The following is a 13,181-nucleotide window of genomic DNA, read 5'->3' on the forward strand; positions in this document are numbered from 1 at the left end:
TGAATAAAGACATTGATGTGACACATTTAAAATGCAGCCAATTGTTTTTATTGTTATATTATTAAGAGAAAAAAAAGGTGGGGGTGGTGGGGGGAGAAAGGAGTAAAGGGGAAGAAAGGAGGTAAAGAGATAGAGGAGAGAAAACCCCAACAATCCCCTCTGAGCAAGCACTAGGCGACAGTGGATAGGAAAAACTCCCTTTAAAGGAAGAAACCTATGACAGAACCAGGCTCTAGAGGGGGCAGTCAACTGTCGGGACTGGTTGGGGGGTGAGTGTGAAAGGGGGGGGGGAGGTAAAGAGATAGAGGAGAGAAAACCCCAACAATCCCCTCTGAGCAAGCACTAGGCGACAGTGGATAGGAAAAACTCCCTTTAAAGGATTAAAGGAAGAAACCTATGACAGAACCAGGCTCTAGAGGGGGCAGTCAACTGTCGGGACTGGTTGGGGGGTGAGTGTGAAAAAAGAGAGAGGGGGGGGGGATGGGAGAGGTGTTAGTAATTAAAGGGGGGAGGGGGGGATTAAGTTGGAACGGAGGTGGAGGAAGACGAGGTGACATCGGCAGCAGTGAAAGAAGGAGTGTCCCTCCTCCGGAAGAAGCGGAAGAAGCGTCTTTTCTTCTTCTCCAGATGCTTTTCTATGAGCACTTTTTTCTCGAGGATGAGGATTTTCAACTCCTCGATTGTTTCAGTATTTTGCTGCTCCAGTTTATTGCATTTTTTCTCCACTTCTTCTAATTCAGCTTGTTTGTCTTCCAACCTTTCTTTCAGTACTTTAGATGTTGCCTCCTGTTTTTGCAGTTTTTCATTTTCTCCTTCCAGCTCAGTTACTTTGTACTTCATTTTGTTATGAAGTTCTTGCAGCTCTTGATATTTCTGCAGTGTCTCATCGAACTTTACCTGCAGCATCCTGTCTTTTCCCTCCATGTGCTGGAGTTGGCACTCCATGTCTCCCTGCTTTCTGTCCAGCTGCTTTTTCTCTTGGAGGATTTCTTTATTTTGTCGCAGAGCTTCATCAAGCTTTCCTTGCAAGCTTTCATTTTGTTGCTCGATGCTCTGAAGCTTGCAATCCATTTCCTTTTGTTTGATCTCTTGTTCCCTTTTCTCTTGAAGAAGCTTCTCATTTGCTTGCAGTGTGTCACCAAGCCTTTTTTTCTCGATACTGTACATTAACTCCACGTCTAGGAGATTGCGGTCCATCCCTCTCTTCTTCATGTCCTCATGTTTCTTCCCTTGGACAAGTTTTTTATTTTGTCGCAGAGCTTGATCAAGCTTTCCTTGCAAGCTTTCATTGTGTTGCTTGATGCTCTGAAGCTTGCGATCCATTTCTTTTTGTTTGATCTCCTGTTGCCTTTTCTCTTGTAGAAGCTTTTCATTTGCTTGCAGTGTGTCACCAAGCCTTTTTTTCTCGATACTGTACATTAACTCCGCGTCTAGGAGATTGCGGTCCATCCCTCTCTTCTTCATGTCCTCATGTTTCTTCTCTTGGACGAGTTTTTTATTTTGCTGCAGAGCTTGATCAAGCTTTCTTTGAAGCTCCTGGTTCTTTTTGTCCATGTCCCGGAGATCCTGTTGTTTCTCCTCAATAATAGCTTCCTTTTCTTGAAGCTGGTAGGACAACTTTTTTAATTCAGCCCTGTTTCTCTCATTTTCCTCCATCAATAACTTAACCTTCTCTGCGTTCGTGAGCATTTCATCCTCCATTTCTTCCAAGCGCTTTTCCTCTATTTCTACTTGGTCACACCAAGGAAGAGAGGAGAGGTAAGGGTCTAGTGGCTGATCCCAGGGAACAGCGTTGGGGTCAACTTCTTGTCCCTTTGGATATTCTGTTTGAGACATGTTGGGTCTGGAAACAGTGACTATGCAAAGGATCCAAATATTTCAAAAGGCTTTTCTGGCGAACGGTTCAATGCTGCAAAGATTGCTGCGAGAAACGGACTAAAAGTCATTGCGTTTCACCGCTATTTATGGGTTTTAAGGATCAAAGGACCAAAGGATCAAAGTGGTGGTAAGATTCTACATGTGCGTGACGTCATGATTCTGTAAGGCAATGAGGTTGTCACATGATATTTTTGGAGGAGGGCATTTTTCAACTTGGACAAATTATCAGTAAAGTTTCAATCTCTGTTATTTTCCCCAAAAAACGTGTTGTCGCAATAATGTTTTCTACGGTCATTGGTGCCAACAGATGGCGGCAGTTTAAAGTTGGGTGTTACTCTGCCCAGGCTGCTACCATAGAAGAAGAATGTAGACCAATAGTACTTTAACGATTTCCGCTGATCGTTTCCGTGTAAATCTTAGCATTGCGTTAGCCGTCAAGCTAAAAGTTTAGCTTCATACAGCCATATTTTCAGAGTAACAAAATATTTAAACGGTCTCAGATCATGGTGAGTATTTTGAAAAAAATATTTATATAATGTGAAGCCTATGATGTGGAAAGGCTAGCGAGCGTAATTTTGCCTATTGTGTTATACACGGGTGCTTACATCCGAGTAGTGTTGATCTTTTCTAAGGTCCATGGGTTTATCCAACAGGCAGCTAAGTCACCGTTATATCTTTAATTTTGTGTGCAACATCTTAATGCAAAAAAACAACAACAAAAAAACAAATCAAAGCAACAAAACAAAAACTAAACAAAAAAACACAATGCATTTTTAAGCTCTCTCTGCGTTCACAGCCTCTGCAAGTGTCAAACTTCCTCGCTTTAGCTGATGCTAACCAACATTAGCGCTTACGGTTCGTATATAAACGCAACTGTCAGCCCTTCACTTTTGGTGCCGACAACATTTTAAGCATTTTCTACAGTTTGTGAAATGGTCGTCATTGGCATTACATGCCAGTAGTGTTCGCTAACTGACTTTACCGGGGATTATATTTATTACAACGTTACTGCGTGGAAGTGATCATAGTGTACGCATATGAACGTGAGTGGTAGGTGTTATTAGTGCGACTTTACCCTTAATTAGTTTTCCCAACGAAAGTAGAGTATTTTATGCGACGTGGTTCCTAGACCAGTCCCAAACAATTGATCGCGTTCATTAACAGACCAATTCTCTCCAAAATTTTAGGGTAAGCTAGAATAGGGATATGGTTGCAATAATACGAATAAGAGCGCAACAGCATATTGACAATGGCGAGAACTCTAATATTTACATTGTGTTAGTGCACCCATCGCTCCGCGTCCTGACCCTCATCCTTAACGCTACATTGATGTAGAGAGTCTCTGACACAGCTGTGCTCTGCAGCCCAGACACCCTGCTTATCTGTGATTCGGCCAGACTGGTGTTGAACTCCTCCAAAGACATACGCGGGGTTAGGTTAGTTGGCTGTAGGTGTGAGTGGTTGTCTGCGTCTTTCTAATAATACTCCGACAGACTGGCGACCTGTCCAGGGTGTACTTTTGCCCTATGACAGCTGGAATGCACCCTGAATAAAATAAGTAGGAGAAAATGAATGATGTTTATGAACTGCAGTTAGTGTAGTCAGACAATAGGCCACAAGTCTTGGTCCAGAAGCGTACTAAGATTTAAAAACTAAAATGTTGGCACTGGTGTTTGAAACAGTATACTGTCAGTAAGACTGGAGCAACTGCACACAACTGGAAACTAATAACTAGAGTAGCTGAGTAACATTTTGTTACTGCATCCATTTAGCCAGGTATAATTAGCATGTCTGCATATATGTCATTTCTAATGTGGTTCTATGTGGTATGTTGTAGGACAGTGAAGTGTCTGACACTGACCATGTACCAGTGCCTGAGAACACTGGTATGGAGGGGGAGAACGCACCTCTTTACTGTATTTGTCGGAAACCAGACATCAATTGCTTCATGATGTAAGTATATATCAGTTTTATATTTGCAGTACGTGCAGTAGGGCTGGGCGCTAGCTTCATCAATGTTATCAGCGATTTTTTTTTTTAATGAAGATCTTCTATTTCAAGAAAACTACCAATAATGATATCCACAGATATAGAAAACAATACCGTAACATTTTATTGATGCTTGCAGTTTGGAGGCAGCAGTATTTGCAAGTGTAACTAAATTCCAGGCATTTTCCATCCTTCTTTTCCCATCAGCTTTTTTCTAATTGTCAGTGTGAACCAAGGTGTCAGCAGAAAGAATCGTGGCTCAAGAGTTGGGAGTTCGCCTTGTAATCAGAAGGTTGCCGGTTCGAGCCCTGGCTTGGACAGTCTCGGTCGTTGTGTCCTTGGGCAAGACACTTCACCCGTTGCCTACTGGTGGTGGTCAGAGGGCCCGGTGGCGCCAGTGTTCGGCAGCCTCGCCTCTGTCAGTGCGCCCCAGGGTGGCTGTGGCTACAATGTAGCTTGCCATCACCAGTGTGTGAATGTGTGTGTGAATGGGTGGATGACTGGATATGTAAAGCGCTTTGGGGTCCTTAGGGACTGTTAAAGTGCTATATAAATACAGGCCATTTACCATTTACCATTTGTTTTCAGGAACTGGAAATGCAGGCACGGCTTCACGGCCTCTCATCCTCCAACAACATTTCTGCTCTGAGCTCCGACCCCTCCCTGCTCCAGCAGCAGTCCACAGTTCCACAGAGCAGCCAGTCTCTGGCTCCCAACACGGGAGGAGCCTCCAACCAGAACCTCCTCGGTCCGGTAGCCATTGGACAACCTTTGCCTGCCTCCTTCCTGTCCCCACCCTCCTCAGACTCTCCCGCCGGACTCACCATAAGTAGTCCGCTGGACCTGGGCAGCCTGAGCTTTGCTGAGCTCGATGACCCCCCGGCCTCCGCCCTCTACTCCGATATGGGTTTGGGAGACATACTTATGGATGACGGGTGCACTCTGTCTCCAGAGAGGATTGGCGAGCCGCTGTTTTCTCCTTTGTCACCGGGTGCCTCTAAAACCAGCAGTCGCAGGAGCAGCCTTGAGATGGACGAGGACTTGTGATGATTTGCCTGTGGTCAGAGACTCTGTAGAGACAAGAATGTCGGGAAGTGCAGTTTATCCTTAAATAACTATAGCTATTTATAGAACTGCACAATTGAACTTTAAATAGTCAAATTTAACTATAATTATGAACAAAACTAACACCAGAAGACAGCAAATTTTAATTTTTCTTTGTTTGTTTGTTTGTTTGTTTTTTGCTATACAAATTCATTATTATTGTTCCTGTTTGGAGCCAGTCAGACATCAGATGATTATGTCTGAGTTTCTGAATGCAATCTTAGTATAAAATGCAATATTGTACAATAGGGGCATGGACCTAGCATTAAGAAATATTACATTCTTAAATAGTTGTTAAGATTTCTTCAGAGATTTTAAGAGGGATATAAGGTTTGCTTGAATTTATTATATGCATATTTGTAGGGAAGAAAGCTGTGAGGTTTCTTTTTCGTGACAGGACATGTTTGGCACAACTAACTTGTCAAGAGATGCCAATATATAGCATATATTTTGTGTGTGTGTGTGTGTGTTTGTTTTTTGTTTTTCTTCAAACTGACTGGAATCAGGGTTTGTTAAAAGCAGTTGCATGCTCCTGCGTGTTGGGTTGTATCACCAGCAACTACAGAAGGGATCTCTGTAAAAAAGTGAATTGGCATATTGTGTAGTAGTTACAGCACATTGTAAATAAGAGTCTTTTATTTTGAGCAAGTTCTTTGAACCTTATTTTATTGTAGTCTATGCATTTTAAGAAAGCTTGTGTCTGTTTTCATTACTACTACATACAGCAGACAGCTAAGGCCCAGGCCGCATGTATTTGTAATAAAACCTTAAAGGCGGTGAAAAAAAATCACTTGCTGCTGCAGCCAGAGTAGCTACAAATTACAAATCAGCATTATATATATATATATATATGCCAAGCATCTCACTGATCACTGCTGCCGTAGTGTAGATCAGCTTGTTAGTGTCGGTAATCGTGGTTGTAGGTATCGTCCGTAGTGCTGCATTAACATCATCTAGCAGACCTTCTGAGGGTACTTCACGTAATCTTGGTAACCGGCTACGGGGGATCCAGGTTTCAAGCTTGGCCATGATCCTATCTTTCAGGTCAGCTCCTCTCGCACTCAACGATCCTTCTCCTATCGCACTTGGGGCTATGTACCCAATCTCGGGTGGGGGTGATGATATCTCCCCCCTGACCTGGCGTCCTGACTCCTCCTTGCCGTAGCATTTATGTTGTACCTCGTCAATCTCTAGCTGTGAGAGCAGTCCCTTCTTTCGAATGTTGGAACACTGAGCTACTAGTTGTTTCGCCGTCATTGTGGATGTTGGGTATCGAAGAATCCATAGGTCCCTCATCCTATTCATGTAACCCCTTCCGCCAGGGTTACTTGCGTAGTAGCATTCCAACAACGCCCTGTTTTCGTCTCTTGCCCACCGATGCCTTCTTGTTCCAGTAGCCCACTTGTCGTCAGGGTGCCCTGGTTCCTCAACACCTGACGCGGACCTTGTTGATCCGGGCGACGTCTGAGCCGGCATGCCTTCATATTTATCTGTCTCGCTCATGTCTGCGGTAGGCTCACTTTAGCATAGGGGGTCTAGCCTTAGGACCCTTACTGGATACAGACGCCCCAGGCAGGAATCGAACTTGCGATCTTCTGCTCCAAAGGCGTGTAGTTTAACCACTACGCACTACTGTGCTGTATTCACTGACCGAGTGCTCAGTGAATCCACCTAATCCCGAGGTCAAAATGGGAGATGCCCCCAAGGGTGATGGAGAATGACCGAGCTAAGATCCTGTGGGACTTCCAGATGCAGACGGACAAAATGGTGGTGGCTAACCAACCGGACATAGTGGTGGTAGACAAACAGAAGAAGACGGCCGTAGTGATCGATGTAGCGGTTCCGAATGACAGCAATATCAGGAAGAAGGAACACGAGAAGCTGGAGAAATACCAAGGGCTCAGAGAAGAGCTCGAGAGGATGTGGAGGGTGAAGGTAACGGTGGTCCCCGTGGTAATCGGAGCACTAGGTGCGGTGACTCCCAAGCTAGGCGAGTGGCTCCAGCAGATCCCGGGAACAACATCGGAGATCTCTGTCCAGAAGAGCGCAGTCCTGGGAACAGCTAAGATACTGCGCAGGACCCTCAAGCTCCCAGGCCTCTGGTAGAGGACCCGAGCTTGAAGGATAAACCGCCCGCAGGGGCGTGCTGGGTGTTTTTTATATATATATATCTATCTATATAGATAGATATATAGATAGATAGAGATATATAGATAGATAGATAGATAGATAGATAGATAGATATCTATAGATAGATAGATAGATATCTATCTATATATATCTCATTTTTTATATACATATATATATATGTATATATATATCTTTCTTTTTTTTTTATATATTCACTCAGTCAGTGGGAATGCAGAACAATTTTCTCCTTTTACAAAAAGTACTGTAGTTCATTACATTTTTTTTTATACCTGATCATTTGATAAGTAGTTTCTGCAGACTAATGTGTGTTGTCAGTTTGTCTCCATTAACCTTTGTGATCACTGAATAATTTTTTTAACCAGTTAGCATGTTCTAATAAATATGTGGGGTGTGTTTTTTGTTGTTTTTTTGGATGATGAAAAGTGATATAATCTAATAATGGATTCCTGCTCATTGTAGTCTGAATTCAGTTGGCTCAGACCTCCTTTTTTTTTTTTTTTTTTTAAACCAACCACTAGTCTCACTTCTGTTATAACAATGTATGATGTTTTATTGAATGAAATCTCAATGCAATTATTATTCCATTAAATAGTCACAAATGTTAGGTTTTTTTTCATCACATGCTTACTGAACCTTGTGTACAGTTAATGAATGTGTGTTTGAGTATTTTTTTGTTTGTTTTTTCTAACACTGATGCACTGTTTTTAGTTAAAACAGCCAAAAACATATTTAAATCATAGCTTTGAGTGGCATTGATTGGTGGTTACAATTATTTTTTTAAGCTCTCCACTGATCGTTCAGAACGTTGGAGGTACCTTTCAGCTTAAAGCAGCTCCACTCCATCACTCAGCGTTGCTCGTCGTGTTCCCGTAAATCACAGAGTAGAACTTCTGTACTTTTTTAGCTTTTACTCTTCTCCACAATATTAACCCTGACTTAACCAGGCATATACACAGTGACTCATACTCACACTGACTGTTAACTACAAACCAATATGTCTTGTCACTGCAATTTGGCTTTGAGAAGATTTTTAACAAATAAATGATTGCCATCGGTTTGTGTGTGGATGTGCCTTATTTTCTGGCAGTAGGCGTCAGTGGTAAAGCATCTGAGAGATTTCCATAGCGAGGTCCAGGCATTCTGTAGCGTGGAGGCACAAGTCGCACAGTGGACAGTCGCTCTGGAAGCAGCGAGAAACACCCAGACACCCGCACAGGTTGCAGTGGTGCATCACATGCAGGAGAGGCTCGCAGTCGTAGAAGGACGAGCAAAGCCACCAGGCGCACCCGTTAAACCCCCTCAGCGTGGACAGGAGGCAGTCCAGGGGGTGGCAGAAGAGGCAGGCCATGAGGATCGCAGCACAAAGGTCTCCCATAGAAGAGAAGGGTTAGTGAGGAAAGATGCAGAAAGAAAACAGATATATGGGAACAATGAGATGAAATAGGATTTCACTAAAGTCTATTGTCCTTACCCTCTGCGCCTGGGTCGGTGTGAGCAGAAGTGGTTTTAAGGCTTTCTTGGCTCTTGCCCTTTGGTTTGGGTGGATGGCTCAATTCATGGACTGTGCTGACCTCCAGAGAGGACGGCAGCAGGGCACTGCGAGGTTTTGGCTGCTCCTTTTCCACAGATTGTGGACTGCAGTTAGGTACTGCTCTGGTCACTCCTGACTTTGGTATATTTTGCATGTTTTTGGGAGCTTCTGTGTGAGACAGAAGAAATTTGTTGTGGAAACATTTTTCAGAGGAGAAAATTACAAGTAAAGAACTCACAGGTCAGCGTACCTACTGTTCTATGGGGGAAGACATTCGCAGAGAGGTCCACTGAAGATAGTTCAGTGTCCTCAGTGGAAATCTGCTCTGAAAAACTATTGACTTCAGTCAACGATTCTGAAAGTGCAGAAACAAGGAGAAATCAGGGTACTAAGCATGTGTGTTTTCATTAATACGTGTTTCATGTGAGCATACCTGTAAGGTCTGCAGTGGAATCACGTGTAACAGGCAACTTTGAAGTAGCAGGTAGTGGATCGTGGACCGCTGCTTTGTCAGCATTTCTATCGTACGCTTTTTCAGTCGTATCTGCAGAATTGAGCATGTCATCCATCGTGGCAATCACCTGAATATGTCATCTGCCTCTGTCTTTGTAAAATATGGAAAACAACATTTAAATTACACATTTAATTAAAGATTATAGCAGTGAATATTATGTTTTGATCATTTCTCCTCTTAAACTGGAATAGATGACTTTGTAATGCTGTAATGAAAAGCCATTGCCATCATTTTGTGCCACTACCAGAGAGCCAGAGTCTCTGGCTGAGGTTTTGTAGCTGTCAGTAATGAGTGGACATCTTGGGAAGTTAATCTATTATTTATCTCCATTTTAGATACATAACAGAAAATCTGTCACTCGCTCTCCCTCTCTGTCTTTCACTCACACAGACACACACCACCACCATCAACTTTGCTAAATTGCTAATGAAAAACATTGATCAGGCAGCTGTGATTGAGCAGCAGTGTAAATCCACCTATTTTCACGGTTGTTGTGGTCGTGATAATTTTGTGAGGCCACATCGAAAAGGCTCGGATGAGCTTTCCAAAGTTCTACAAGTGCCTCCATCGCTTGTGTCCAGATCACACGCTGCACTGCTACTCTGTCTTTTTCACCGACGTTTATGTGTTTGCGCGTGCGCAGTGTGAGCGGCTGCGGTGACACCCTCCCGACCAAGCGATTGATGATCGGGAGCTGGTCGTGAGGTGTTAATTGCTTCTCGTTACCCCATGTATACTACACGATGCACGACGCACGATGAAGGCCAAACTCGGCCGATCACCAAAACGGTCGCACGAGTCAAAAATCGGCTCAAAATGGGCCAAAAATCGCACAGTGTGAGCCCAGTGTGAAGTGTTGGAGTTTTTTTGTAAGTTCTTTTTATTTAAAACGTTTTTTTTAAGTGAAAAAAGGTTTTTAAATCATAGTATAGTAATTATAGCACAAAGTTTGGTTTGTTTCAAAGTCTGACTTGTTTCAAAGCTTCAGATCGTTCTGCCTCCTCTCTGCACATCCACGAACGACCCTCTGCAGGTCGGCAGCGACACTAAACTTTATTTGTTACTGTGAGTCACCTCAGCCCCATTTAACACTTTTGATACTAAAGTAATTTAGATGATTTAGGATGAGTCGACACAGTGAAATATGTGGTGATATATGTCACTTCCATCATCTTTCATCAGTGACTTAAATTAAAACCCTCATCTTGTTTTTCTTTGCCTGATATGATCCACAGTCAGCTTCATTTAGTGAAAAAAAATTTATGAAACATTTTCATAAACTATTATTCAATGCTGGAAAGTTCAGTAAACTTTCCTTGAAATTAGGTTTAATCCCCTTTAAAATGTGATGTGTAGAAAAATGCTATCTTTAGTTTTAAGAGTAATGCACAGGAACATCTCTATGTTTCAGCAATTATACAATTCTTCTAAGTCCATGGCCTGGAATCACAGCCAAATATGGTGTTCACAAGAATGAACTTTTAGAACTCACAGATACGCCTGTGTGCCACAAAACATTACTACAAAGATGAGAACACTTCACTCTGAGTGACATTTAACAATACGCTGACTTGTTTTTCAGCTTCACTCATAGGCAGGATGTTTTTAATTTTAGTGATACTGATCAGACAAGAGGAAGCAGTCCAGGTTGGAGGTTCACTTAAAGCACTTAAGTAAGTAAATGTACACAGTGGTCCTATCGACGCGCTCATTCAAGACAGTGAACGTGGACAATATATCCTCATTTTCTTAACAAAAACTCATTGTTACACACAGGTGCAAGACAAAAGTGATGTACGTAAACTGATTTGTACGTTTATCATTTCATGTTCTCTTTAAAATCCACCAAGTCAACAGTAAACAGCTGACGGTTAGCTTTAGGGTTGGGTGTGACTTAAGTCACAAGGTAAAAAAGGGAGATTTTCAGAAACTAGAACTTTGATTTTAAACTGAGTCTAAGATATTTTGGCAACTTCTATTTGAGTTTAATAAACACAACCACTTCCCCTAAACCGATCAAATACCTGGTGGATGTGAAAAGGTTATTTACGCAATCATATACTGATATATGACCCTGGGAAACATAGTCATGATTGCATTCACATTCAACTCTTAACACTAGTGGGTACCTTTCAGGTCAAAAATGCACTGAATGATAATCTACTGAAAGCCATAGACTGGTCTTTGCTTGACCTGATAGTTTCCCTTCAGTGTACCTGCACAGCGACTGGCTCCTCCCACCAACCTGACATCATTTGGCTCTAACAGAAAGCAGAGAGTCATCAGTAAAAGAATAAAGTGAGTTTGAACCACATCAAAGCTGCAGCTCCTCTTCTACCTGAGCAGGTGAGTCCAACAGCTTTGCCAGGTGAGCAGCTGTTTCGAGCTGAGCCTGAGCTTCTACAGTCCAGGAGAGCAGACTCATGGCCTCCACACTGGAACTCTTTGCTCCACACTGGAGCCTCCACTTCTCCATAGAGCGCCCCCTGGAGGACCGAAGGAGGCCCACAGCCGAGCTCCCTACAGACCACCTCTGCATCCTGCTGGTCAAAGTCAGCTTCACACACTGAGGACCAGCTCTGGTTAGACTTCACCTCCAGTCTGCCTGAACACAGACTGGAACCATTCAGCAGCCTGACAGAGTCTGGAGACATCAGAGAAGATCAAACAGAGAGATCAGAGACAGCAGACACACAAGAAAAAGATTGTATCAAAAAAATGTAGTGATTCAAGCTTCAATCAAAACTTCAGACCAACAGAGCACAGTTTAACCAGAGCACCACCATTATGGTAACATTACACTTTGTGCATCAAATGCAGTTCTTTGGAGAGTCAGTGTGAATGCGCAATGTAAACACTTGCAGCTCATAGGACAGGTAACCTTATCGGGTCACAGGATGTGCACACTGTGGGAGAAAAACTATGGTTCTGAAACAAATTACATTTAACCTTGTGTAGATAAACTTCTGTCTCCACACCCATTAAAAGTTACTTGAACAACACAACAGGACTTTCTGTAGATTTCAAAAATAAAGTTTCCTGTCAGCAGGAAGTGGAGAAGATAATTAATAGTAATATCATTACATTAAAATAATAAACTGAAAAATGAATAAAAAGATGAATTTATAACCAGGGGTGCAAATAAGTGGTCCGCAGGTGCGCATGCACTGTCAAAATAAAAGACGCGCACCAGATAAGAAGTTGCAATGTGTGTTTGCGTACATAAGATTTTCTGGAGGAGGACAGACATTTGTTTAGAACTCTTAAAGATGTCGAAGAAGCAAGCTCCTTTAAGCAATTACTTTGCTGTTCCTCCACCTCCAAAGAAATGGGTTAGGTGCTTCTTTTGTGGTACGGACTCCTTCTGACATGTCTTTGGAGTCCAACTCCAGACTTGTTTTATCGACTGCCTGATTTACACTGTTTTAAGTTTTGTGCGTTTATATTTAATAGTAACTTATATTTGTATCTGTTGATCACCCTGTGTGGCACCTGAGGGTCCAGACCACCGGTCAGAAGAAACCCAACTGATCCTTCTCCTGGAACCCTGAACTGGACATTAGTATGGAGTAAAACAGTGAACATCATCCTGAGCTGCACTTTGGTTTCTTAGCAAGCGTTATCACTCGTAGCTGAAATGAGCTGTAATCTGATAAGAGCATCTCAGTGAGGCTGTCATGGTAACTCAATGGCAGCAGCAGTGGCGTTCAGGTGGGACCCTTCTGTGTGGATTCTCGATGTTTTTCCCTGTGCTTGTCCTGGTTCCTTCCGGAGCTCTGGTTCCTCCTGCATTGAAAGTCGTGCTGGGTCACTGCTGCCGGTGTGAACCCAGGATACGCTCACATCAAACATTCTTAATCTCAAGAGTTTCAGTTCCTGTTTTATGGAAAGGTTAAAAACCACAGCCCTGTAATCTGACAGCAGCTTCTTATCAAATTCCAGGTTATCATCAGTTTTCTCAGAAATAGAAAATCTCCAAATACAAACTTTATCTTTATGTTTTTCAAACAGGAA

The 13,181-nt window shown here is 42.7% G+C and overlaps 3 protein-coding genes across 3 annotated transcripts; 1 reads left to right on the top strand and 2 right to left on the bottom strand.

Moving 5' to 3' along the window:
• Positions 1 to 480: 480 nt before the first annotated feature.
• Positions 481 to 1,997, bottom strand: LOC102080245 (trichohyalin). Its single transcript, XM_005466527.4, has one exon. The coding sequence runs from the start codon at positions 1,834 to 1,836 to the stop codon at positions 520 to 522; it is 1,317 nt and encodes a 438-aa protein (XP_005466584.2). The 5' UTR covers positions 1,837 to 1,997; the 3' UTR covers positions 481 to 519.
• A 224-nt stretch (positions 1,998 to 2,221) lies between these two features.
• Positions 2,222 to 5,615, top strand: LOC109202883 (microphthalmia-associated transcription factor). The gene is made up of 3 exons (XM_019361418.2): positions 2,222 to 2,384; positions 3,716 to 3,831; positions 4,456 to 5,615. The coding sequence occupies exon 3, from the start codon at positions 4,465 to 4,467 to the stop codon at positions 4,912 to 4,914; it is 450 nt and encodes a 149-aa protein (XP_019216963.1). The 5' UTR covers positions 2,222 to 2,384; positions 3,716 to 3,831; positions 4,456 to 4,464; the 3' UTR covers positions 4,915 to 5,615.
• Positions 5,616 to 7,490: 1,875 nt separating this feature from the next.
• LOC102082019 (uncharacterized) lies at positions 7,491 to 11,864 on the bottom strand. Its single transcript, XM_005470593.4, has 5 exons — positions 11,384 to 11,864; positions 9,087 to 9,257; positions 8,904 to 9,008; positions 8,594 to 8,821; positions 7,491 to 8,490 (listed from the first exon to the last, which is right to left on the bottom strand). Exons 2-5 carry the CDS (start codon positions 9,220 to 9,222, stop codon positions 8,216 to 8,218), a joined length of 744 nt encoding a protein of 247 aa, XP_005470650.1. The 5' UTR covers positions 9,223 to 9,257; positions 11,384 to 11,864; the 3' UTR covers positions 7,491 to 8,215.
• Positions 11,865 to 13,181: the final 1,317 nt, after the last annotated feature.

The sequence above is a fragment of the Oreochromis niloticus genome, linkage group LG7, assembly GCF_001858045.2.
Source record: "Oreochromis niloticus isolate F11D_XX linkage group LG7, O_niloticus_UMD_NMBU, whole genome shotgun sequence".
Taxonomy (NCBI): domain Eukaryota; kingdom Metazoa; phylum Chordata; class Actinopteri; order Cichliformes; family Cichlidae; genus Oreochromis; species Oreochromis niloticus.

Coding starts and splice junctions, on each gene's coding strand:
- LOC102080245 (XM_005466527.4), bottom strand. CDS start 1,836: ATGTCTCAAACAGAATATCCAAAGGGACAAGAAGTTGACCCCAACGCT.
- LOC109202883 (XM_019361418.2), top strand. CDS start 4,465: ATGCAGGCACGGCTTCACGGCCTCTCATCCTCCAACAACATTTCTGCT.
- LOC102082019 (XM_005470593.4), bottom strand. CDS start 9,222: ATGGATGACATGCTCAATTCTGCAGATACGACTGAAAAAGCGTACGAT. Junction 9,009..9,086: donor TTCCACTGCAGACCTTACAG/GTATGCTCACAT, acceptor CTGCACTTTCAG/AATCGTTGACTGAAGTCAAT. Junction 8,822..8,903: donor CTTCCCCCATAGAACAGTAG/GTACGCTGACCT, acceptor TGTCTCACACAG/AAGCTCCCAAAAACATGCAA.